The 25718-nt window shown below is 39.9% G+C and overlaps 1 protein-coding gene across 4 annotated transcripts in view; it reads right to left on the bottom strand.

Moving 5' to 3' along the window:
• Positions 1 to 25718, bottom strand: part of PREX2 (phosphatidylinositol-3,4,5-trisphosphate dependent Rac exchange factor 2) — a 192221-nt gene that overhangs the window by 125728 nt on the left and 40775 nt on the right. For all 4 annotated transcript variants that reach the window (XM_052786784.1, XM_052786785.1, XM_052786787.1 and 1 more), the window contains 5 exons: positions 15017 to 15088; positions 14820 to 14942; positions 12849 to 12953; positions 9929 to 10030; positions 8000 to 8161 (listed from right to left, as the gene is read on the bottom strand). In XM_052786784.1, the coding sequence (XP_052642744.1) occupies positions 8000 to 8161; positions 9929 to 10030; positions 12849 to 12953; positions 14820 to 14942; positions 15017 to 15088 (564 nt within the window). The remainder of the gene's footprint in view (positions 1 to 7999; positions 8162 to 9928; positions 10031 to 12848; positions 12954 to 14819; positions 14943 to 15016; positions 15089 to 25718) is intronic.

Here is a 25718-nt window from a genome sequence, read left to right as displayed (position 1 = left end):
TCACAGACTTTGGGTGGGCACGGAGCTGAAAGGGAGAAAAGAGGAAAGGCATATTATGTGAAAGCACTGCTGTCTCTACACCTGGGGTAAATGCTCCTCTCCACCACATCCCTGAGGGATGAAAAACATGCCTGAAGAAGGATAAAGCAGGGAGCACACAAGCACTGCCATATCCACCATGCAATTCAAAGGAGGACTGACTATAACAACGCTTTCATGAAGGATGTAGCTACACCTTGAACCTCCACACAGGTTTACAGCAGGAACACCAAGCTACAGTTGATACCCAGCCCAGTAGGATAATTCATTTATCCAACTCCGAGCTGTCCCCTTCACGGGGGAAGGTTCGAGGCTGCAGTAACGGATGAGAGGTCACCCTTGTCCCAGAAGCAGGTGAGGCTATCTATTGCACAGCTAAAACTGTACTACACTACCAACAAGCAATACTTTTGGAACAAATATTACCAAAACCTTCTAACACAAACACATTTTCATTAAATTTTTGAATCAAAACTACCAGGGAAATCTCAAATATGAGCAATTTGAACGTGAAAAGTAATTTGCTATTTCAAAGTTTTCATTAATATGTACATTTATACTCAGTGCTTGCAAGAGAAGATCATACCGTTGCTCAACCTAAATGTAAAATCACTATTACTATGCTACAATTCATGTTTCTATACATTTAAACTACCTGCAATTAGAGCTGATGGGGTATTTTCAGTGAAACCAGCATTTTTGTAATATGTCGTTTTGAAAATGCCATGTATTTGTATTGCATTTGCATGGCAAGGCTTTGGTAGTGGGGGGGGGCTACAGGAGTGGCTTCTGTGAGAAGCTGCTAGAAGCTTCCCCTATGTCCCATGGAGCCAATGCCAGCTGGCTTCAAGACGGACCCGCCGCTGGCCAAGGCTGAGCCCATCAGCAGCAGTGGTAGCATCTCTGTGATAACGTATTTAAGATGGGGAAAAAGCCTATGCAACAGCAGCTGGAGAGAGGAGTGAGAATATGTGAGAGAAACAACCCTGCAGACACCAAGGTCAGTGAAGAAGGGGGGAAGGGGAGCAGAGATTCCCCTGCAGCCCATGGGACTCTTCGCTGGGTAAAAAACTGGCTGGATGGACGAGCCCAGAGGGTTGTGGTGAATGGAGTTAAATCCAGTTGGTGGCCGGCAACAAGGGGTGTTCCCCAGGGCTCAGTATTGGGGCCTGTTCTGTTTAATATCTTTGTCAATGTTCTGGACAAGGGGATAGAGTGCATCATCAGTAGGTTTGCAGATGACACCAAGTTGGGTAGGAGTGTTGATCTGCTTGTGGATAGCAAGGATCTACAGAGGGATCTGGACAGGCTGGATCGATGGCCGAGGCCAATTGTATGAGGTTCAACAAGGCCAAGTGCCGGGTCCTGCACTTGGGTCACAACAACCCCATGCAGTGCTACAGGCTTAGGGAAGAGTGGCTGGAAAGCTGCCCGGCAGAAAAGGACCTGGGGGTGCTGGTTGACAGCCGGTTGAATATGAGCCAGCAGTGTGCCCAGGTGGCCAAGAAGGCCAACGGCATCCTGGCCTGTATCAGAAATAGTGTAGCCAGCAGGAGCAGGGAAGTGATTGTTCCCCTGTACTCAGCACTGGTGAGGCCGCACCTCGAGTACTGTGTTCAGTTTTGGGCCCCTCACTACAGGAAAGACACTGAGGTGCTGGAGCGTGTCCAGAGAAGGGCAACCAAGTTGTTGAGGGGCCTGGAGCACAAGTCTTATGAGGAGCGGCTGAGGGAACTGGGGTTGTTTAGCCTGGAGAAAAGGAGGCTGAGGGGAGACCTTATCGCGCTCTACAACTACCTGTATTGGGTCTGGCTGAGATGGAGTTAATACTCCCCATAGCAGCCCTCATAGCACTGTGCTCTGCATCAGTAGCTAGAAAGGTGTTGATAACACACTAGTGTTTTGGCTACTGCTGAGCAGTGCTGGCACAGCATCAAGGCTGTCTCTCCAACATTTTTGCCCCCCCCTCAATGGCAGGCTGGGGCAGGGCAAGATCTCGGGAGGGGACATAACCAGGACAGCTGACCTAAACTAACCAAACAGATATTCCATACCATATGACGTCAGCTCAGATATAAAAGCTAAGTAAAGGGAGACAGAGGGGGGGCATTTTTGTCTTCCGGAGCAACCACTACGCGTTCTGAAGCCCTGCTTCCCAGGAAGTGGCTAGACATCGTCTGCTGATGGGAAGTAGAGAATAATATCATTTGTTTTTCTTTGCTTTCGCGCGCGACCTTGGCTTTCACTTTATTAAACTGCCCTTATCTTGACCCATGAGCCTTTTGTTATATTTTCTCCCCCCTGTCCAGCTGAGAAGGGGGAGTGATAGAGCGGCTTTGGTGGGCACCTGGCATCCAGCCAGGGTCAACCCACTACAGAGGTTGTAGTGAGGTGGGTGTTGGTCTCTCCTGTCAGGTGGCTGGAGATAGGACGAGAGGAAATAGCCTCAAGTTGCACCTGGGGAGGTTTAGATTGGATATTAGGAAAAATTTCTTTACCGAAAGGGTTGTCAGGCATTGGAACAGGCTGCCCAGGGAAGTGGTTGAGTCACAATCCCTGGAGGTATTCAAAAAGCGCATAGACAAGGCACTTCAGAACATGGTTTAGTGGGCATGGTTGATGGCTGGACTCGATGATCTTGAAGGTCTTTTCCAACCTAAATGATTCTATGATTCTACAGTGAAGACCATGGTGAGGCAGGCTGTGCCCCTGCAGCCCACGGAGGTCCACGGTGGAGCAGATATCCACCGGAGCGGGTAGATGCCCAAAGGAGGCTGTGACCCCATGGGAAGCCCTCACTGGAGCAGGCTCCTGGCAGGATCTGTGGACCCGTGGAGAGAGGAGCCCATGCTGGAGCAGGTTTTCTGGCAGGACTTGTGACGCCATGGAAGGGACCCATGCTGGAGCAGTCTGTGCCTGAAGGACTGCACCCCATGGCAGGGACCCACACTGGAGCAGTTTGTGAAGAACTGCAGCCTGTGGGAAGGACTCACGTTGGAGAAGTTCATGGAGAACTGTCTCCCATGGGAGGGACCCCATGCTGGAACAAGGGAAGAGTGTGAGGAGTCCTGCCCCTGAGGAGGAAGGAGCGGCAGAGACAAGGTGTGGTGAACTGACCCCAACCCCCATTCCCCGTCCCCCTGCGCTGCTGCAGGGGGAGGAGGTAGAGAGAATTGGGAGTGAAGTTAAGCCCAGGAAGAAGGGAGGGGTGGGGGGAAGGTGTTTTAAGATTTGATTTTATTTCTCATTATTCTACTCTAGTTTGATTGGTAATAAATTAAACTAAAAACTAATTTCCCCAAGTGAAGTCTGTTTTGCCCATGATGGCAATTGCTGAGTCACCTCTCCCTGTCCTTATCTCGACCCAGGAGCTTTTAGTTATATTTTCTCTCCCCTGTCCAGCTGAGGGAGGGAGTGACAGAGTGGCTTTGGTGGGCACCTGGCATCCAGCCAGGGCCAACCCACCACAGTATTGTAGAAACAAACCTCTTTTAATCATCTTCCAACAAAACATATAAAGGATTCAGTTGGAAAAAACTGACCTGCAAAGCAGGCTTATACTGTGAATCTAGACTAGTTTTTCCTCCATCTATCCTACTGAATCATTGAAGACTCCAAACATCTAACTCTAGAGCAGTCCTCTCCCGTGGGTAGCACTGGCACCACGAAACGTGGTTTTTCAGGATATTTGGTGTGGAAATGAATAGCCCGTAAGATCTCGGAGCCTGCAGGCTACTTAGGTAAAACTGGCTTTTAACAACCTTTGGATGCCAGTCAGTCACCTATCATTCCACTAAGGCACCATCTCAGGCAAGAGGTCTGAAATGTGGGCTACCATGACCACATCACAAAATAAATGCATTTAAAATGCATGGGACGGAGACTATATGCAAGAAATTTAAAACAATATCCCCTTCATCCTTAAGCCACTAAATACCCGTCTCTGACATTATAAATAACCTTTATTACCGTAAGATGAAAAGCAGCATTTGTTGGTTTGTTACAAAAGCTACTTACCTACATATTCTGGGCAAATTCCAGTCAAACATCGAGGCCTGACCGTACTGATTCAGTGGCCAGCTCGTTAACAGTGATAAATGTCAGAAATGACAGATATTAACTTACTCTTCAGTACTTGTACATGGGCATAGGAAACAGAAATAAAATAGGGGAAAGGCCTAAAAATTCTGGAGTTTAAACCAGATATCTCTATTAAAATACTACTTGATGATATGGTGGAACAGAAAGGAACAGAATACCCCATGCTATTGTCACTAACTTGGCCTGTGACTCAGACTGGGTTGTTTGGTTTCCAGTTTACAACAAATGCAACAATTTTATTTTTCCTTCTCTCACTGAAACATCCACGCAAATTTTACTGACAGACTCCTTCAGCTGCTGAGCCATTCTCCAGCTGAGATAGCCACCTACACAAGTTCTGAATTCAGGCCAATAAATTTAACCACTTAGGAAATTAAGGGAGAAAGTCATTGTACTCAAAATTTTCTTTCTTGAAACAGATGTTCCATTTTTCCATGAATCTGTATTTTTATCATAACAAACACAAGCTTCTTTTTATGACACTTATGTATAGGAATTCAAGTCATGCTTTGATCAGATTCTAAAAATAGTCTTTATTTTTTTCCCTTTCCTTCTAGTTGGGGCCAAGCAATGTGCTAAGCATTTCCTTCTGGAAGGAAATCTCCAACAAGTTTGCCTCTTTATTTTTAGGCAATGCATAAAACCAGATGTTTATTTAATTATATCCAGTCTCATACACTGCATTCAGAGATTTTTTTGTAGTTGTTGTTGGGAATCATTCAAAATACTGTTAGCTCTTATACACGCTCTGCAACTCTTACCATTTCAAGGACTAACTGTATATTATGTTTGAAAAGGATGTGCATATTAAGATCAAGAAAATTTTGCCAGATTAGGCACCCTGTGGTTGCCATATGATAACATCAAACCTGATCAGCTAAACTAAAATAAACACCACATAACTCTACTGAAAACATACTATTTTAAGACAATGGCACTATTTTAGAGTTCAAGCACAAGTGAAATCCTAAAATTAAATCGGGGGGGGGCGGGACGGGACGGGACGGGACAGGACAGGACGACAAAACAAAACCAAAACAAAAGAAAACAAAGAAAACAAACAAACAAAAAAACCCACCAAGGTTGGAAGGAAATTACTATGTTACAGTTCACAGAACACATTCTGAGCACAGAGCGAATAAGTCTATGTTTCACATGCTTCTGTCCATATTGTTACCCTTCCTTATTGTTACCTTTGCTTGTTAATATATTTCCAACAGCAAACATACTTACCACTGTATGTCTTACTAAGGACTCAGAAAAAACTTAATACAGGAAAGTGGATTCCCTTCTAAGGGTTAGAGGTTTGAGGTCAGTTCTTAACTAACTTAAATGACTAATAATGCATTGAGTTAATAATACTGGAACTTTATACTTGTGTTCATTAAGATGGATTTGACAAATACCTGTAAGACTCAGGCACTGAAAGCATGTAGAAGAATTTTAATCACTATAGTGCAGTAGAAAACTTAATTGAAAAGTTCAAAAGAATAGGAGTAAAGTCAGTGATAGGCAATAAGGATTATTCAACAAATTTCATTGCCATAAAATATTCAGCAACGTAAGCACTTAACTTGCTATTGCTTCTATCATGAAGTTATTGCACAAGCATGTCTAATGCGTTTTAATATTCCCATATACTAATCTTTCCAAGTTATTGCTGATGACAGCAAGTCCAAGCTAATTACAAGAAGAAAATTATTTTCACCTTGTCTAAACAAGCAGCTGTTAAGCTATTTGCTTCTTTTGGAAAGCGCTAGGTCAACCAGACCTCCTCTCAATTACAATATTTAGAGGTTTACTTTACCTAAGTAGTCCTTTCTTTTTCAAAATCCTATGAACAATATCATGGTATGAGTACACACTCTCTGCCATTTGTCTTTAATAGCTTTTTTTTTTTTTTTTGAGATTGAGGATTACAACTAAATGCAGAAAGGCTTATCTGAATACAGACGAGCAATTATATAGCTTTTGTACTTGCTAAAATTCCTTCTCTTGAGGCACAGTGAATTTTTGTGGACTGTGTTATAGTGACAGTCCTGTACCAAAAGACTACAGTGCCCTGAACTCTGGCATAAGAGGACTTCTCTGCCCTAAATTATACCTACCCCAATTACAGAAATGGAAGAGCGGTTCTTGAAAACGCTGCTACACAGGAAAAATACCTTAGGTGACACATTTCAAATCCTACAAATGCACTGAAGAAACACAAAGACTTTTGATTACAGTAAAATTAGTTGCTTAATCCACGCTTAGAAAGAATCAAACCTTCCCACACTACTCAATTAACAACCCCCCAAAGGTATGCATATGTCCACACATCAGGAGATTTCATGTGGAGCAGAGAGGAAATAATTTTGCAGTGTCACGGGCAGTATTCAGGGGATTCTTTGTTCCGTGTAATTTTTATGCCTTTTTCAGATAGTGGCTTGCTCTGCTGAACCCTTCTGGAAGCAGGGGGAGATTGAATCCACTGCTGCAGAAGCAGAGTGCATCCTTAGGCACAGCAAGTTCAAGAAACAGCAGGTGTGGTAAGCAGGAGATGTAGGGAGGGAACAGAGCTGTGTAGAAACTCTTTTTTGTTTCTGCTGTTTTATCTATTACTATGAATATCCACTTAAAAGTTGACTCTTCTAGTCAATAGCCTAATTTTTAGTTGTCAGACTTCTTGGGGAAATCTGACAGTTAAAGTTCAGACAGGTCTATCTCAAAGCTTTCTCTGATTCACTGTCCTATCAGTGTCCCTCACCCTTTCTTTTCTCTGCACTGTACAAATGCCATTTCCCACTACATAGCTGAAAGATCAGGTATCAGTCTATCAGACTAACGTGCAAAAAATACATTATTCTTGCTAACTTTTCCTGCCAGCAAGCCTTCCACAAAGCTTAAGGGGATAAAATCTCTTCCTCTAGTTCTTAAGCAGCTCTCTTAGGAAGAGAAGTAGCACATTCAAGCAAAGTATTCAAAAAAAGCAAAGAACTACTTCCATGTTGAAGTAAAAAACCTTGTGTATTATATTCCAAACTGACTTTTTAAAAAATGTCTACATTGCTTGATTTATATTTCTTTTACTGGGAGTTCACCTGTGTTTCCCTCTCACCTCAGTGCAGGCAGCTGAGACATTTCAATACAAAACACCTAAGGCAATTTAATGATACACTCAAAGCTACAACTATCTTTCTGTATAAACTAATTACAGTGCTCAAAATAATACAAAAGGAAGATTTTGGTGCTACAACTACTTGATCTTCTTGTTATCTAGGGGAAAGATGGCTCTTCTGGTTACTGTTGAAAACTCTAACTCAGAGACAGACCTATGGTTTCTTCACAAAACTAAAGCATTAAAGCTCTACCATTTGCAAACTATTAAAAAAAACCAACAAGTCTTACACAGATTCTGTTGAACGCATTTATGTTAGGTTAGCTCAGCCCATAGTAAGGGACTACCTACAAGCTGACAAAAACTTGTAGACTCAGTGCTTAATCAATAATAAATAATCAAATTTTTTTCAACCAGACAAAATGCTATTAGGCAGGCATTGACAGCAGTAAAATCAGAGAAGCAGTTATATTAGCATTTATAGATGTGTATATGTGCACACATACATGTTGATGTAAATGGTCAATGTTCTAAGTCAAACCCTAAACAATTGCCCTCTTTCCTGGAAGCCTGCTATTTTATACAACGATGCTCAGTCATGAACACTTAATTTACAGAGTAGATCCCAAATAAAAGCTGTGATTTCACAGAATTGAGGAGGTGACAGTACCTCAGGATCACAATAACAGTGCAATATATGCTTGTTGAAAACTGTTACTCCCTCCTCAATATACAAAGCAACAAATCTTACAACAGTACCTCCCATCCTTCAACATGAGACTGCCATTCTTCCAAAAACTCTAGTTTTTCCATTTGTCTCTTGGCTTCATTTATGTTGGAACAGACAGCTTTCATGGCCTGGAGGGCTTCCATTAGTGCCGCATAGTCACTGTGCTTCCTTGGAGTCCGCTTCAGCAACTCCTATTTAGACATTTAAAAAAAAAAAAAAAAGGAAAAAAGAAACCTGTCTTTGATTTTTAAAGGTACATTACAGGAGACTTAAATCGACTAGGATACAAAACCAAAAAGTAGCCAGACTTCTCTTTTACTAGGTGAAAAAGTAATAAACCCTCCAGTGTTGTATCTTAATAGGACACTAAAACCCAGAGAAATATATTACTAACAATAGAAACCATCACTACTTAGGAACAAGTTTGCATTTCAGCTACTTTCTTCCTCCAACAATGTTTCTTCATGTTGAGCTTCATTTTTTTTGGGGGGGGGGGGGGGTTGTTTTTTATATTCCACAGGATGGAACTAATCAACAGCAAGGATAACAATTCTGATTAAAAATGTTAGTTTACTTATGTCAAAATTAACACCTTCCTTTTCTGCAACTTAGGGAAAAAACTATGCTCCTCTAGCTCCATGCTATTGTTTAATCTAGTGCAATACACCAGAGCACTGAACAATAGCTTAGGTGACTCACTGATTTCAGATGGTTACTGGTAATGGCAGCCATACTAAAGAACAAAAGTGGAGTTGCCAGTATTCATCTGAGATTTGCCATCTCAAACTACCAACTACCCACTGACAGCTGGACTGACTACGGACTGCCTTCAGTGCATATACCCTGACTGAGGCATGGGTACATTCCTCTGGAGCCCTAACCCTGCTGCTGCCACACCCTGTATTTAAATTTATTTAACATAAATATATTCATTTCATTGCCCCCTAGAGTAATTCATTAGTCATTTTCCCGTTTTGTCTGTAGATCCTTCATTCAAAAAACCAGAATATAAAAATAATTTTAAAATAGGCCAAGGGAACTGTAAAACCACAGATATCTGGGATGACTCAAACCTCACTGCAATTATTATATTCTTTAACTTGTTTTAAAAACCTTAATTTTAACATGTTTACTTTTAGGTTTTTATGTCAGTGCAATGAAATGCATATGCCTCACAACTGGCAATGTTTCAGATCTAAACTCACACACGCATTGTGAAAAATACTGTCCAATAATCAGGTTTCAAGTAGCTTCTAGAGCAGAATCTGCTTTGGCTTTTCTCTAACGGTTTGACACAATAAACAATACTAGACCTTACTTAGTTAAGCAAAAGTTTGTTTTAAATATTTACTTTAAATATTTACTTTCCTGTATTATTTTATTTCCTAACATGGAAAAATTTCAGTAACTCGGAGGTTTATCAGCACTTCAACATTTTTCATTAAGTTTTAAGTTGTAACGGTAAGATAAGAATAAACATATAAGTGTGCATAGAACCACCTACAGCATCTTACTGTTACTCTACAGTTTTTCTTACAAATCATTTTCATAAATATTTTTCATTTACTGTTTGCTGATGGTAAATTAGAATCATCGAAGCATGTCACTAACAAACTCTGCTATCCCAATGCATTTTAAGCAAGGGCATGGTCAAACCCAGCTGAAATCAGTCTCATTTAACTTCCTTAAATGGCTCACTTCCATTTAACAATGGAGAGGCAACCTTACAACTAGACGCAGAAGGGAGCTAATCATCTTGACCCAGCTAAACTCCTCAGTTCTTTTTATACTGATGTCAGAAGACTTGCCACTAGCTTTAATGAGAGCAGGTCTGGGTCCAGTATCTAATAAAGAGATTATTCACTGTTTAGACAGATTGTTCCTGCAGTTCAGAAATATGCTTAGCAACCAGTTTTATACAGAAAGTATAAAGTCCTAAATAAAAATCTTGTAAGTACCTTCAAAAGAAGGGGATACTTGCATATTCTCTGTATCGGCGTTACTAGATATCCCTCCAATGGTACATCTGTGTTCTTGCGTCCTCCAAGGAGCATGCAATTCTAGAGCATGAATAGTTTCACAAATTATTAAAATATCCTGAGAAAATTATCAGAAATAAAGACAAGGGCATATGTACGCAGCAATATTAGCTAAGCTATATATAAATTATATACATGTATGTAATGAGGGAGGTTTGCAAGACTGTCAAAAGAACAGGCTTGAACACATGCACAGGCAGGGACGTTGACTATCACACATGACAAGGAAGCCACAATGGTATTATGCAGGCATCTCCCCTAGGTACCTTCTTCATCCAGTCTGATTAAGAGCGGGCTTTTTTTAAAGTTTAAAAATAAAAGACAGTAAATAAAATGCTAAAAATATGCTTTCATACTTCAACAAACAAAAATAAAAACAATTTAGGGTGACCGCTATAGGTGCTGTTGCTTCCAAAAGGTGTTTGCAATACTAAGTAGCATCAAAGATGGTTTGAAAGGTTTGAACAAGGCCATCCTAATACACACCCAGAAAAAAAAAAAAGTGTTCTGTTTACATGCTTCTATATTTAAATGTGATGTGCAATGAATAAAAAAAATCCTTAGTCATGGGCTAAAGAATATGTTAGTTTTGACAAGACATCCAACTATGGAAACAGAGAATACAGGAAATACGGGGTAGAAACATCCATGAAAAAGCAGCTGACAGAGAAAAGAATACGGGCTATTTGGGATAACAAAGCATGCAAGGGACATCACAGCAAATATTTGGAATTGCTGGAATTTAAGTGTAAGTACATAAAGACCTAAAGTAACAATGAAAATTATTTTATGGAGAGATCAGAAGGCATTGTGATGCAACGGTATGAGATAATCTACAGCTTCAAAGAGCAAGATGTCTAAACTGAGAACACTAAACAAAAGTAGTTTAACACAGCCAGATGGTAGGTTGACGCAGGCCACAAGTCTGGATGCAGACACATTGATGGAACAGAGGCTACACAACTGGGTGGCCACTCCACTCAGCATGTAACTCACAATGCACATACCCTATAACCAGTGCTGCTATGGGGATCTCTACACCCACCCTTAAGTCTCTGCTTTGTACTCATGGTTAACTAGCTTCTATCTTAGCCTAAAGGATCCTTTATCCCAAAGGATCTCACTTAACCTGCCAACAAAAAAGCTTTACTGATAAAGACCAAGCAAGATAAAGGCAATGAAGACTATAGGTTTATATTATGACTGCCTCTATACTTAAAGGCTCAAAAGTCTGGTTTCAGCTCCCAATTATTTATAGATAATCACATCTCTAATGACCTGAATCATCCTGTCTGGCTAGAAGGCTTCAATTGTACTTTCAAAGTGCAGTCAGACCTCCCGTTCTCTAGGTCAGACTGCTGCCGCTTATTCTACAGACATGTCCTGAATCTACGAGGAACCCAAAACAGATGTGAAAGCCCTGTGCATGCACCCAGGAGTACATGACACTGACACATCATGAACTGCCACAACTGCACACTTGGCTTCCTTTCTCACAAAACAAGCTCTTTGCAATCTTTCTCCGGAGTATTTTGCTTTTTGTCTCTGTAGTCAGCATTCACCCCTTCTTCTTGAGTCTGGCCATGCTGCTCCCAATACAAGAACCATGTGTGTGAAGCTCCTCAATCTGGGGGCAAGGTGAAGGATACTGTGTCAACCGCTGAGGAAAAACAGGACAACTTTGAAGTTGTTTTTAACTGTGAATGGAACACTGCTGAACAAGAGACTCTTAGCAAAAAGGCAGATGGCGCTTCACGTCACCCAGTACCCCCCTACAATAAGGAAATTCCTACAATGCTCATTAACTTGGCTGTAAATAAATGCAGCTAGGAAGGGAGTCAGATCCAGTATCTTTCAAAAATGTAGTGAGCTGCAATAGGGCAACTTCACCAAGAACTCTGTCAACAGCAGTAGCGAAAGCCTACTGCATACTAAAAATAGTTAATAAAATTAAATCAAATTTGTGATACTGCCGCCATTGGCATCATCTTTTTTTTAACCATATCTGTGATGCTTTGCTGATAGTGTCATTTGATCTCCAGTCCCAAAATACAATAATCAGATCCGATCACTCTGAAATTTGATACCATATCCATGAGCATCTTCTCAGGTATTTAAGTTCTAATATAGTAGGCCCCACATTTCAAAACTGACCTTGTTACCACAGGACACCATGAAGGAAAACACAAAAATCATTCCACACTGAACCCTTTTTTTAACATCTAACGTCAACTACTAGGAAACTCAGTATTTACACAAAAACTGGTTTTGCTGTGGGAAAATCATGAGGACTGTCATACTTAACATTTTAAAACACCTCCTTATTTGTCCTATAAAGTGAAAGACTAATTGTGTAGCTGTTTCTTTTGACCTCAGATTAAGCCAGCATCTAAGATCAGGATGGCTACTCTATGATCCATAACAAAACATTTTTCTGTCTGGCACAGCTGTGGCTACAGTACCAGAACACGGACCTTCTCTTCAGAAGTTCTGATGAGTCTTTCAGCTTCCTTTCTATAATTTCTTTCCCTATCCCTTCTCATATATCTTATCCTATTCTTTTTCCTTTCTACAGACACAGCTGGATTTACACCCTTGTCTCTTGGCCAGCAAGTTCAAGGCATGCTGCCTAATGCCATATTATGCGTGGATCCAAGTGCAGCAGTGAAAATATGATGTACACAACCTGTTCCTCTGGAAACATCACCCCCAGCTGAAACTGCCTGCTAAGTGCTTGCAGGTGTGCTTGTAGTTGTTACATGGTAGAAGTGACAATGCTAACAATTCACTGCCCAGTCAAAAAATACTAAGTTAGAACACCAGTTCAAAGTTTATTTACCAAAAGAAACGTCCGCACTGTTCTTATTTTGTTAAGGTCAAGCAGAACTTTCTGTGCCTTCTCGTGGTTACTGCAGTATTCATCATAGATACGGAATTTCTCTTTCTGCAGAAACAAAGAAATACATTATTCTTCACTTGCCATTTTGATTGTCTTTTTAATTAATAAAACATGGAATGAACACTTTTCAAAGCTGAATAGCTAATAGTCTTCATTTTGGAAGGTCAGCTCTTCCTCCTACGTTTATTATACGAGGTCCAGCCTCAAATTAGAATTATGAACATTCTGGAAGCACCACTTGGGAATTTCAATCATAGAACACCAAGTTGAAAGGGACCTCAAGGATCATCTGGTCCAACCTTTCTTGGCAAAAGCATAGTCTAGACAAGATGGCCCAGCACCCTGCCCAGCTGAATCTCAAAAGTGTCCAATGTTGGGGAATCCACCACTTCCCTGGGGAGATTACTGCAATGGCTGATTGTTCTCATTGTGAAAATCTTCCTCTTGTGCCTCATCAGAATCTCCCCAGCAGTAACTTGTACCCATTATCCCTGTCTTACCCATGTGACTCCTTGTAAAAAGGGAGTCTCCACCTTCTTTGTAGCTACCCTTTAAATACTGGAACATGGTGATAAGGTCTCCCCTAAGCCTTCTTTTCTCAAGGCTGAACAAACCCAGTTCTCCCAGCCTTTCCTCATACAGCAGGCTTCCCATCTTTGTGGCCCTTCTCTGGACCCTCTCCAGCCTGTCCACATCTTTTTTGTATAGGAGGGACCAAAACTGAGCACAGTATTCCAGGCGTGGCCTGACAAGCACTGAGTAGAGTGGGATAATGATTTCTTTATCTCTGCTGGTGATGCCTTTGTTGATGCAACCCAGCATTCTGTTGGCTTGCTTTGCCACAGCAGCACACTGTTCACTCATATTGAGCTTGTGGTCCACCAGGACCCCCAGGTTCCTTTCCATAGAGCTGCTCCCCACCCGGGTAGATCCCAGCCTGTGCTGCACTCTTGGATTATGTTTTCCGAGGTGCAAGACTTTATGTTTATCTTTGTTGAACTTTGTAAGGTTTTGCTGAAAAATTTCAGAGGCTGGACTACCACAAAAACATAGGATTAAAAAACAGGAAGAAAATGCACAATGAGTGGCATATTTGCTGACATCATTACCTATTTTGTCTGCAAACACTTGTTTGCAAACATGATCCATACTTCTGCAGAGTCAAAAACTCAACTGCTGTAAAACGTTTCTATGAACCATTAAAAATTTTCTCCTTCCACAATGAATAAACAAAGACTTAGCAAACAAATGGGACTCTAAACAGAGATAACAATGAAACCTAGACTTTTTGTTAGGTCTACAACTGAAAGCAAACTAACTTGTCCTGATTTTGCACAGCTCTGTAACGCTGACATCCTTGTTTTGCTGCAACAGGAAAAAATAACACTCCTAGAAAACAATTACTACAGGACATACAAATATACTTGTGGAGGTACTGCAGTTGTGAGAAGTAAAATACCTTCACAGTCCAGAACCATGGAGATATTTTACCCAGCATATGCAATTCTTTGTTAAATATTCACATTTTTGCCCAGCATCAAAGGAGAATAAAAATAAAGTATATTACTTTTGCTGTTTCATGCAACCCTGATGCTCGTACCTCTATATCACTTATAGGCACCAGCCTTGCCCACGCTGCAGGACTCGGTTTGTCAGTCTGGGCTAATTTGGTGAATATAAAAGTGATGAAACAACAAAAGTTTGCCCATTTGATATGTTCTTTCTTCATTTTCCTCCCCTCTTTTTTTGGAAATGACAGTAACCAAGAGATGACCTCAAAGTACTCTACATTATGCAATCAAGTCATATTTTGTCCTCATGACTATGTACACTCATCATCATGACAGTAATTAATAAGGACAATTAGTAAAGGAAAAAAGTGAAATAAGGATGTAATAATAGATAGCGTACATAATGAAGAAAGCAGGTTCCAACTTCATGCTGCGCATTAGGTTCTGGCTGTAAGCACTCCTCCACCAGGGACAGGAAGTTTTTGTGAACTACAAGAATATCTTCAATATTTGAAAACAACATCTGCAAAAGAATACAACAAACATAAATAAAACATCAGATACAAAACAGAAGAAATATGCAATTAGGACACTAACCTTAACTGTCTCTTCTGTGACATTTTTATCCACTTTGGCTGTAGCACACTGGATCATTCGGTGAAGGAAAGCCTGCATGAAACAAAGCAAATAAGGAAAAAGTTATTTTAGGAAGACTTGAACAACTGTTGGCATCTGATGCTTATAATTTGTTTCCCAAATTTCTTATGCTTTGGATATAGAGTCACATCAGAATATTATTCAGAATCTAAGACAAGTATTTGATTTATAAAGCACTTAGTAGTCCTGTTATCCTAACATGATATAAAACGCTATCTACATAGTGTTAAAAAGAGTTAAACAGTGAAATATTATTGAAGCTGAGAAACTGAACATTCTCTGAAGTACCACTTCCACCCTGCACTGATATTACAATCAAGCAAGTGCAAAATGAGTCATTTTCAAAATCTCTCTCTAGCACTTTACAAATTGACTACAAGACAAGCTGAAATAAGCCGCTGATTTCTAAATTAAAACTAGTCAGGAGATACTATTATGAAATGTAACTTTTACCATAGTAACCACAAGTAAGATTTTAGATGTATTAATAATCAAACCTATTGTAAAGTAAATTGGCTTAAACAACAGTCAGCTGCACCTGGTTTTGCTTAATGAAAATGTTCACTCTTCCCTCCCCAAGAACCTCACCCTTGGGGAAAAAATGAGAAGTTAGTAATACTACTAATGAAATACCAAAAGAGTAAGTTTTCTATATTTCACATTCCAGAACTGGAAACAACAAGAAGGGATGTACAGTAAGACATTCCAAAAGAAATAAATCAGTTCAGGTACAAAGCATATAATTAATTTTTATGAATTCATCCCATTACAAAGACTTGGGTACTTTCTGAAAACATCTGCACACTGTAGAATAAAATTTTACATTGATAATTCTTCACACGGACACGCATATTCTTTAGTCATTAAAAGCTGGCACCACAAGTGCACAAATGTCATGTCTTTCATAACCATTTAGCTCCAAGTCACTGTGCATTGTACGCTGTACACGAACTCATCTAAATTCTGGCGTGGTGCAAATTCCATAAAAGAGCCAATAAATAACCCCTGTGTGGAAGGATAGCAGTCACAGCATCCCTTTTTTTCTCTCTGCTGGGACTTAAACATTTTCATTCCCAAGCAGTGATCCTTTCTCTGCTGAAGAGGACTATGTAACTGGCATTACACATTTTTATTACTGAAGAGACAAATCTAGTTATCCAGGACATAAAGAGAATTAAGTTTGGCATATTGTCAGCATATTGTATGTTGCTCTCTACAGTGATGTAGATTTTCTACTTCTTTAAACCCCTCTTTTCCCTGACAATTTGTGCTTTCTTTCTAATGTCTTATTGATGGTAAAAAATGCCATTAATTCATTTGCAGCAGTTAACTGTTGGTGGACGACAGCCCTTTATATCCTTCCTTGCTATGAATATCCACAGGGGTTATGGCAAATTTGTTCTGCGCATCACCTGTACAGTGTGCAACCAATCCCACATAGAGCGAAAGCCTGTTTAACTGTATGACTCTAAATTAATTTTTGAAAGTTTTCATTAAACCAGCCAACCGTATTAAATATACTTTAGAATTGAGAGGAAAAAAAATAAATCACAAGAACCACCTCTGAAACTCATGTCTATTTTTATTATCTGTAATTTCACTCTGTTCACATTATTTCCCCACAGACCAAACATACTGCTCATCTGCACTCATGTCATCCCAGAAGATCTTCATTTCCTGTAACTGTGAAGGAAGGTGAACATTCAGTTGGCTGAAAGCAAAACTGAGAACCATCTGGGAGCTGGGACATTAGTTATTCTCGAGTGACTCAAGCCACTAGCCAACAGTCATGAGGTCAAGAAGAGTATACATCAGCTGCAATAAACAGAGTTGTCCAAGCAGCACTGTCCCAGACCCCACATCTGCAGAGGTTATCAGAAACTGAATCCAGTAAAATCCAAACTCCCACAGAACCCAGACACAAGTCACTAATTAAGGTAGGGAGGCCTAGGATGACTTCAGCCGCTTCCAGCAACTTGGTGCAAAAGCCTATATGTTATGTTGCTGTACTCATACTGCAGGGGTAGCGTAGTCACAATGCCAGTTTTTCCTAAAGATTTGCCACCTGTTGTCCCTATCAATGCAGATTTGCTTCCTGAAAAAACCTTAACACTATGTCCCACATTTGAATCTTGCAGGGCACTCCCATGAAAGCACTACAAAGCCACACATCTCTCAGAATAACTGGAATAATCTCACATTTTCTAGAAGAGTGGTGTAAGAATTCAGGGGAGTGCAGGCAGGGATGGAGGTGTCCACCTCCATCCACCTGCCACCAAGAACCATCCTTGGCAGACTTCACCTGCTGCGGAGTGAGTAATGCAAAGCAATGATGAAACCCAGGTTTCCATGATGCAAATGCCTTACTAACTCCCTTCCTGGAACACAGAGATACCACTGACTCCACACACACAACACCTCTGCTCTGGGACTTTGCTAGGGAGAACAGACAACTGTCACCAGGCAGGAGGATGGAGAAGTAATTGCTTTTGTTACAGTGTAAAATAACCTTAATCCAGCACTGCGACTACGGAAAGATAAATGTCTCTGAACTTGTATGAACACACAGTAGGTCTGAGAGAGAGACAACTATTCAAAAGACTCCAAAATTATTTGAACAGCACCTGAGGACAACCAAGAACAGTTCTTCAAAATTTAGTAAACAAAGAAAAAGCAGATCATTTATAGACACAACTTTAAGGAGGACCACATCATAGAAATAACAGACCTTAAAAGGAAAATATATTAGGAAGCCCAGAAAATACTCAGGAGTTGACAGCTGCTGAGCTAATAGAAAAAAATTTATAAAAGCTTTTGAAGATAAACTCCATAAACTATTACTAACCAATGAAAAAACACACCTGTAAAAAAAATGAAAGAAAAGTAAAATGGACATCTCAGCCAATTTATGATTCACTAAAGAACTGGACACACACAAAAAGTCAGAAACTCCTCTGAAAGACAGCACTGAGTGGCGTCTAAAAATTCTACCATAACTTGAAGTCTGCTGCTCAAAGTCCAGACTCATTACTGAGCACATTACATGAAGGAGCAAAGCATTACAAATTGCAAGGACACAGCTAAACAGCCCCTGCTCCTGGACTGAGCAAACAACTGTAGCAATCAATTGGCATACATGATTCCCATACTTATCAAAAAAAACAAAAACAAAAACAAAAAAAAAAACAACCAAAAACCAAACCACCAAAGCGAAAAATCAGCTCAAACTTAAGGCAATTTCATTTATCACGCACACATGTCAGTAAATCATGACTCATCTTTGTTTCCTGGACTATACTGCATGTCTTGCTGACATTACTTCAAGATTCATCTGCATTAGCATAGATGTTTCTTAGCACAACATCAAGCACAGAGAATAACACATCTCTGTGCACTCCAGGATTCCAGACCTTTGTCACCTGGACAGTGAACCTCAACTTTCTCAAAGCTTTTCAAGCAGATTCCACAGTTTCCCTTAATTTACCTTCAATTCTTAGTTTTCTCAAATAACAGCAAAGCCATATGGTTTAAACATAACATAATTTTCCAAATTTTCATCATATGCTACCAGCATTCTAGCTACATTGCTGTGGTACAGGGATTCACCCTTGCAGCACTGCAAATGGAGATCCGCTGCCTCTGGCACTCTCTGCCAGCCAGACTCTTGCTGATTTCCTGAACTCAGAGTTAAGAGATCTCCATGAACCATTTCAGAGGAGCAAGTTGGCTGGGTACCATAAACAGCAGTCTAAATTTAAAAGATCAGATGAAGTGAAAAGATAAAAGAGAGGATGTTTCTTATTTACATTAAAAAAAATAAATAATCCCATTTTGTTTGCCAATTTTTAGAGCTGTCTATGGAAAACTTAGTCATTCTAGGAATATCCTTGAGTCACTCAGATTGCTACAACCCCTGCCTCCGCAAAGTTTGAAATTCAAATTACAAACCTAAACTTCCTCAAGCATCTTTCCGGAAACTTCGTTAACATAAAATGGCATCTAATGAGCAGTGTATAGCTGCTTTGGAGAAGAAATGCCCAAAATGCTGAGAAAATTCTAAACATGAAGAGGCACATCTTTAGCAGTTTGATGATCTTTAGAAGTTTGACGAACTTGCAGACCAAAACGTGGGGTACCAACTGAGTCTTTTGGAATAGGGGAGCAGCTACACGTAAAATATGTAAGGTAACAGTTTAGGGCTAAGGTTTCCTAATTCCACTCGGGTCCTACTGGGGACATAAAAACTCTTATTTCTGGCTATGACTCTGGGGACATAAAAACTCTATTTTTGGCTATGACTCAGGGTCTTTGTACCACACTGGTAAGGAGGAAGGTAATTCACCTTCACCTTTCAGAAATGTGGCAAAGAATTACACAGAATGTTTGGAGAAGATTCCATACTAATAGTATCAATGAAGATAACTACATCCTTTTTTCATGACTGTGTATTTATTACCTGCAAAATATTTTTATGTACTTTCTGTACTAGTCCCCGTTCTAAATCTTTTACCCTTTTCCTCACACTGCTGTAAGACACACCGGGACTGAAAATTCAAACATAAAGACTGAAAATCCAAATTCAAAGAATTATAAAGGAATCCGTTCATTATGCCAAATAAACCCTAATGTGTTTGCCTGTCTGTTGATCTGCTGCCATTTTGTGAGGCAGCGTGTTTCACAGAGAACGCACACTGAGTTCCTGTTATAGGGATTTTACTTCTGGTCTTATCAAAATAAGAGTAGCATTGCTGGGTTGTTTGGTGGCGTTTATTTTCTCCATAGTTGCTCTGTGTGTTGTTGGGGGGGGGGGGGGGGGGGAACAAAAAACCCACACCACCACTACAGATAGCACGAGAAGCTGCCAAGAGCACAAATGACTTCTCTGACATCTGGAATGAAATCAGGGAAGACAAAGAAGTCTGCCTGCAGAAGATTCCCAGGGCACGAAGAGTTTTCGCCTTCTCGACAGATAAGAAATTAAGTCCTGAAATTATGTCAGAGCACCTGGGTCACAAAATATATCTAACTATTTTTCTGAAAGCAATCATCCTACTTTTATGAGCCTAGAAAGAAATATTCTTTATTGTTTGAAAAAAGAATTAGAAGTTACTTATTTTCTCCTCTCAGACTTCTTGTAACATTTTTCTATCCTTAAATCTATACTGTCATAAACAAAAACAAGGTGGACTGCAAAAACATATATATATTTTAATAAGGTCATTTCCTGTATATTTTCACTTTAGGAAAACCAGTTCAACTGAAGCACCCAATCTATCATATTGAAGCCTGCTAAATAAAGCTAGCAAGATGTTTTGTACATTAAAACTGAATAAAACTTTATTTTGCACACTATCAAAAGACAAAATCCAAAAAGAAACCCACAACAAGGAAAATGTTCATATATTACAATTTTTATAAGTGTCTATGATAATACGCTTATCTTCACGAATTTAGAAACACAAAGCTGAAATACTTGTGGTGTTTGAGTTTTCTCTTTACATTCTTAGTGTATCTATAGGCATCTGGATGGTGGAAAATATTTTGCTCCTTTTCACAATATTCCAATCCTAGAGAGAACACAGAGACCTACCTATACCTGGGAAGAAAACTGCTCAAGATTATAGGTGACTAGCCAAATGTATTTTCTTAACATGGCTAATTCAGCTCACAGACATTGAGGTAGTATTTTGCACAGCAGTCTGAGGTTTGGCGCACTATAATTAATGCATGTCAGATTCCAGGTCCCAGAAGAACACCATGACGGTTTTGCTGAAGCACTTTTGCTTGATTTTGCCACAAAAAGCCACAAAAAGCCAATTTCAATAGAGAAGACTCTAGCAGCAATAGCAGCTGTGGTAAAGCACTGTGTGCTTACCCTCCTCTCCCCATTAACCTGTGCCAGAAGCAGTGGCAGTAGCTGCTCAGGCTGGCTTCTGCTGCTGAACAAAAGACTCCTCTTCTCTCTCCAGTAATTCACCAGCTGAGGCACCACCTGTTTCGCCCATCTTGCCTGCAGGACTGGATGAATCACAAGCAGCAGAGAGAGCATCAGCCAAGGTCAGACATATTCTTCCTCTCTACTGTACCTAGAGCCACTTTCAAAGCTGGCTTCAGATTCTGTACAAGTACAGGGGAATAGATGGACCACATCTGCAATACTTTCCATTCTAGTGCTAATTTCCTTTCACAACTGATCAAACTATTCCCTTCTCCACTCATCAGACCCAAAGGGGCATCAGTCTGCCCACAAGAGCATTCCTGGCTTCTTTCCTTAAAGTAAACATGAACTCAGAAGTAAACACACACACACACACACAAAAATGATTGCATTGAAGAAACATGGATCTTCATAACCTTCTCATACATGATGAACATGCTGTCACATTTGGGGATAATCTCAACCCTTTCTCCACCATGTGTAATTTTTTTTTCTGCTAAAGTTTTTCTCTATCATATCAGAAAACTTATTCCAAGAGAAAAGCAAGAAAACCTTTCCTCACCCTGTCCTGTATCTCAATCACCTTTTCTGCATCTCCCTAGTCACTGACAATATTTTTCAACCTTTTAATGCACATCTTGTTCATCCTTTCATGCCCACTGAGACTCCTAACTCAAGTTTCCTCCTTTGATGAGGAAATGCCCCCTAAACTCATCTACCCCACCTCTAAAATCACCTGTGCTATGACTGTGCTTTCACTTTTGATCCCTTCCTTCCTTTCAGCTCCATAGCAGAAGAAAGCAAGAGATTTATAGTCCAGTTCCCCTCAGCCAGGCGGGAAGTCAGATGTCTCCACCCTCTTCCTTGTACCGAAGCCATTCTCAAAAAGATTTAGTACAACCTTTTCCTGGCCCAAATCAGAAGATATCTGTTCCTGTTTCTTCCTAGATATCAAGAATCCTGTCACCCATACCTAGTATCTTCATTTTGGGGAAACTGGTTTTCTGAGGACTAGCTATGCTCTTGCTGGTCAATGAAAGTTTGGCTGATGAGTAATGATGGAGTTACTCACACGCACACAGTTAAGATCATGCCTAAGTGAATTACCAAATCAGAGGCTGGCTGGCTCACACATGCTGCTGCAATCTGAAGCCACATGCAGAAAGCTGCTAGAAGATCATCTGAATTGTTTCTTGACTAAAATATAGCTTTAACTAGAGCTTTAGAGAAAGGCCATACACTGGCATAAGAGATGAACACCCATCTGCAAGCTGAGCAGAAGGCAGAGTCTGTCTAATATTTTTGTCAAATATTTTATGCAACATGGGTTGCTGCTAACCGGGCCTTTACCCCATTAGAATGCAAACAGGTTAGATTCTGCTGTCAACATCACCAACAAAGAGTTTTTGGAAGGGTAAGGGAAAAGAGGGATTTTCCTGTCTCATGTGAATTTCTGAAAAGGCTGCTGGGATTGCACAGATGAACCAACCAAACAAGAGGCGTCCGTATCAATAAATAAAATGTTTCCAGCATGCTTGTGAAGAAGTACAAGATTAATCTTTATTGTATTTTGAAGATTTTCTGATGAAGAAAAAGATATTCTGGATTTAAAAATGTTCACATGTATGTGGAATTCCCTCTGGTAATACATCATATCGTCCTGTTGGTTCATGTTACGAAGTGAGTAATATACTGCTAATCATACAACTGATCTTGTATCACTCGAGTGGGAATGGAAAAGAAATGACGTCTACAAACAAAGTTTACCTCTCATAAAAGTCAGCAGTTTCCTGAATTTACAGAACACTAGGTTCTTATTGGGAAATCTCAGTGAATTCAGCTGTGTCCACTACCAGCAAATCAAAACAAGAAACTAGGAAACCTCACAGCAACTGTACATCTGGAAGTAACAGTATGTTCCCATTAAATTGCAATCCTAATTAGAAAAGAATTCATACATTTGAAACCTTTATACTTCATACTATAGTTTCTGCTGCTTTTATGCAGACACATCTGCTTATTCTAATCAATTTAAAAAAAAACAAAACTTGAATTTTCATTTAGTTTTTACTCTGAAAATGATGATTTTTTTTTTTTTTTAAGTAGCAGAACACCAATTTGGAAGAATTCAACATTTCCAAAATATTTTTGAGACAAGTTTTTAATTCTACACATAAAATTTTATTTCTTTTAGCAACTCATGAATTTCAGAAAGTGTAAAATGGTCAAGATGAGAAATACATTTGTCACAAATGACCCCTTTGAAAGAATCTTTTAGATTTTCTGATTCGAGAAATAAATTAGAAATCTTAAAAATATCACAAGAAATTAATTCTCTGCTAATCTCCCTTCTTTATCTTTCCAAAGTTCATTAACAGGTTTGAAAACAAGTTTGAGTCTTTTCTGACTCAAAAATATACACCAGACTTAAGGGAGCCATAATCTTTATCACCAATTATGAGAAAAAAAACTGAAATAACACATCACATCTCCACTTTCAGAATTAAAATTTAAAGCTTAATTCCTATTGCATCTCAATAAGGGAGGAAAGCTGACTGAGCACCAATGAAAATGAATTAAGTCCTTAATGATTAAGGCAGCTAATTAAAAAATCAACTCTTTTTCCTATAAACTGAGAAAACTTGAAACTACCGACAGGAGATCATAGTGGAAGCATACCAAACCCTTTTTACATGCTCAGTTTTCAAGACTTTTTTTTTTCTAATATTGGATTGCACAGTCCTTAATTGTGAGTTTACTTAATGTTTAATATGGTTAGATGCTAATTAGGAATTAGAGCGTTTGAGAGTTCTACAATTTTTATTGCCAGAGTTGTATAAATAAAGTGTAGTTCTCAAACACTATTCAGTGCCAATTGTGCCTACCATTTGTATTTGCACACTTATGCCAAGAAAAACATGAAGCAGGGAAGAGTATGAAACAGCAGTTTTCTATCCCAATTTCAATTCTTCACAAAGCCTACAGGGAAGCTGTAGTGAGTATAGTACTTCTAAGAAGTGCCCTCCTCATCGCAGAAAAAAAGCAGAAACATCCCATTTAAGTTCTTTTCCAATCAGTAGAAACCAGAATGCTTCCCTACATAAGGAAACCTCTCTTATGTCTGGGATACATATCTCTAATTCCTAATACTTTTCATTTAGATAGGTCCTGGGATGATCAAATGGTGCGAAGTTAACAGCCTCATATGCAACAATGCCTCATTTCATGCAACAATCGTGTGCCACATTTCTGAGTCTTATTTTGGAAAAACTCCCGGACAATGGTATATACTTTGGCTTCTCCCACAAATATACCAAACTTAGATTTACATCATCAAAAGACATCCAGGTCTATACTATGATGATGTTGCTATTTAAATGCATTGGGAAACAACTTTTATCTTCAAGGCAAAATAAGGTTTTAAGAAAACCATACTACTTTAAATTACTTATTTCACAGAGAATTAAGATTCTCTTGGCTTGTGAACTCATTTCAGCCACTAGTTTAGCAACACAGACAGTACTGCAGAATATTAAACAAACTGTTAAGCCGTGAAAACATAGCAAATAATCCCAGACCAAAAGCAAGGCTTTACTACTGTCAACAAAAGCGAAGGTAAACAAAAAAAGCATGATGGAGATTGAGCTCCCAAGAAATACCACAAAAATTGAAGTGAATCCACAACTTTACAGTTATCCCAGGCACACTTAACTCTGCCCAGTAATGACAACATATGCATATAACGATGTCACTGTTTAAGAATACCAGTACTTGCATTTCCAGATTAATCTGAAATAATTTCACTAGAGCAGTTTTCGTATGTTCAAGTATCTTGGCTGCACTCATGTACCTTCATGTTCTGCACATTATGGGGGAAAAAAACCCTTACAACTTCATGTACAATAAACCAGAGTTTATTCAAACTCCAAGAGAGTTCTAACTAACCTGCCACCTTTCCACTGGCCTTGGATGCGTAGCATTAACTATATATCATTTCAATTACAACTTTGAAGAAATGATGTACCAGAACAGCCAAAGCAGCCAGAATGGTCATTAAAGTGGGCTTTAATGATAGTCCCCATAACAAAGTGGCTGAAGCACCTCCGTAAATCTGATCCTTAATTTGAAATCCAAGATTATTTACCCCACAATTTGGATCAGGAGAACCATTCTGACAGCAGATTGTCTTAACAGCAATTCTCCTTCTATGCAGACATGTAAAGCAATTATTTTTTTATGCAAATGTTCAAGGGCATATTTGAATTCAGGTACACAGACCAAGCAGAAGTCCTATATGCCTGCCCTGGTAAAATTACATGGGTTTGCGGTTTGAAATTTCTTCTTCTTTTCTTCCCCGCATGTACTGGGTTTGTGTGGCAAGGTTTTGGTAGCGGGGGGGCTACAGGGGTGGCTTCTGTGAGAAGCTGCTGGAAGCTTCCCCTGTGTCCGACAGAGCCAACGCCAGCCAGCTCTAAGACAGACCCGCTGCTGGCCAAGGCCGAGCCCATCAGTGACAGTGGTAGCACCTCTGGGAGAACAGATTTAAGAAGGGGAAACCTGCAGCAGGGGAGAGGAGATTGGAATGTGAGAGGAACCCCTCTGCAGACACTGAGGTCAGTGAGGAAGGAGGGGGAGGAAGTGTGCCAGAGCAGGGGGATGCCCCCGAAGATGTCCGTGACTCCACGGGAAAGCCCACGCTGGAGC

Source organism: Harpia harpyja, chromosome 5 (assembly GCF_026419915.1).
Source record: "Harpia harpyja isolate bHarHar1 chromosome 5, bHarHar1 primary haplotype, whole genome shotgun sequence".
In the NCBI taxonomy this organism is placed as follows: domain Eukaryota; kingdom Metazoa; phylum Chordata; class Aves; order Accipitriformes; family Accipitridae; genus Harpia; species Harpia harpyja.
The sequence above is the reverse complement of the archived record's forward strand: the minus strand, read 5'-3'. Positions and strand labels throughout refer to the sequence as shown.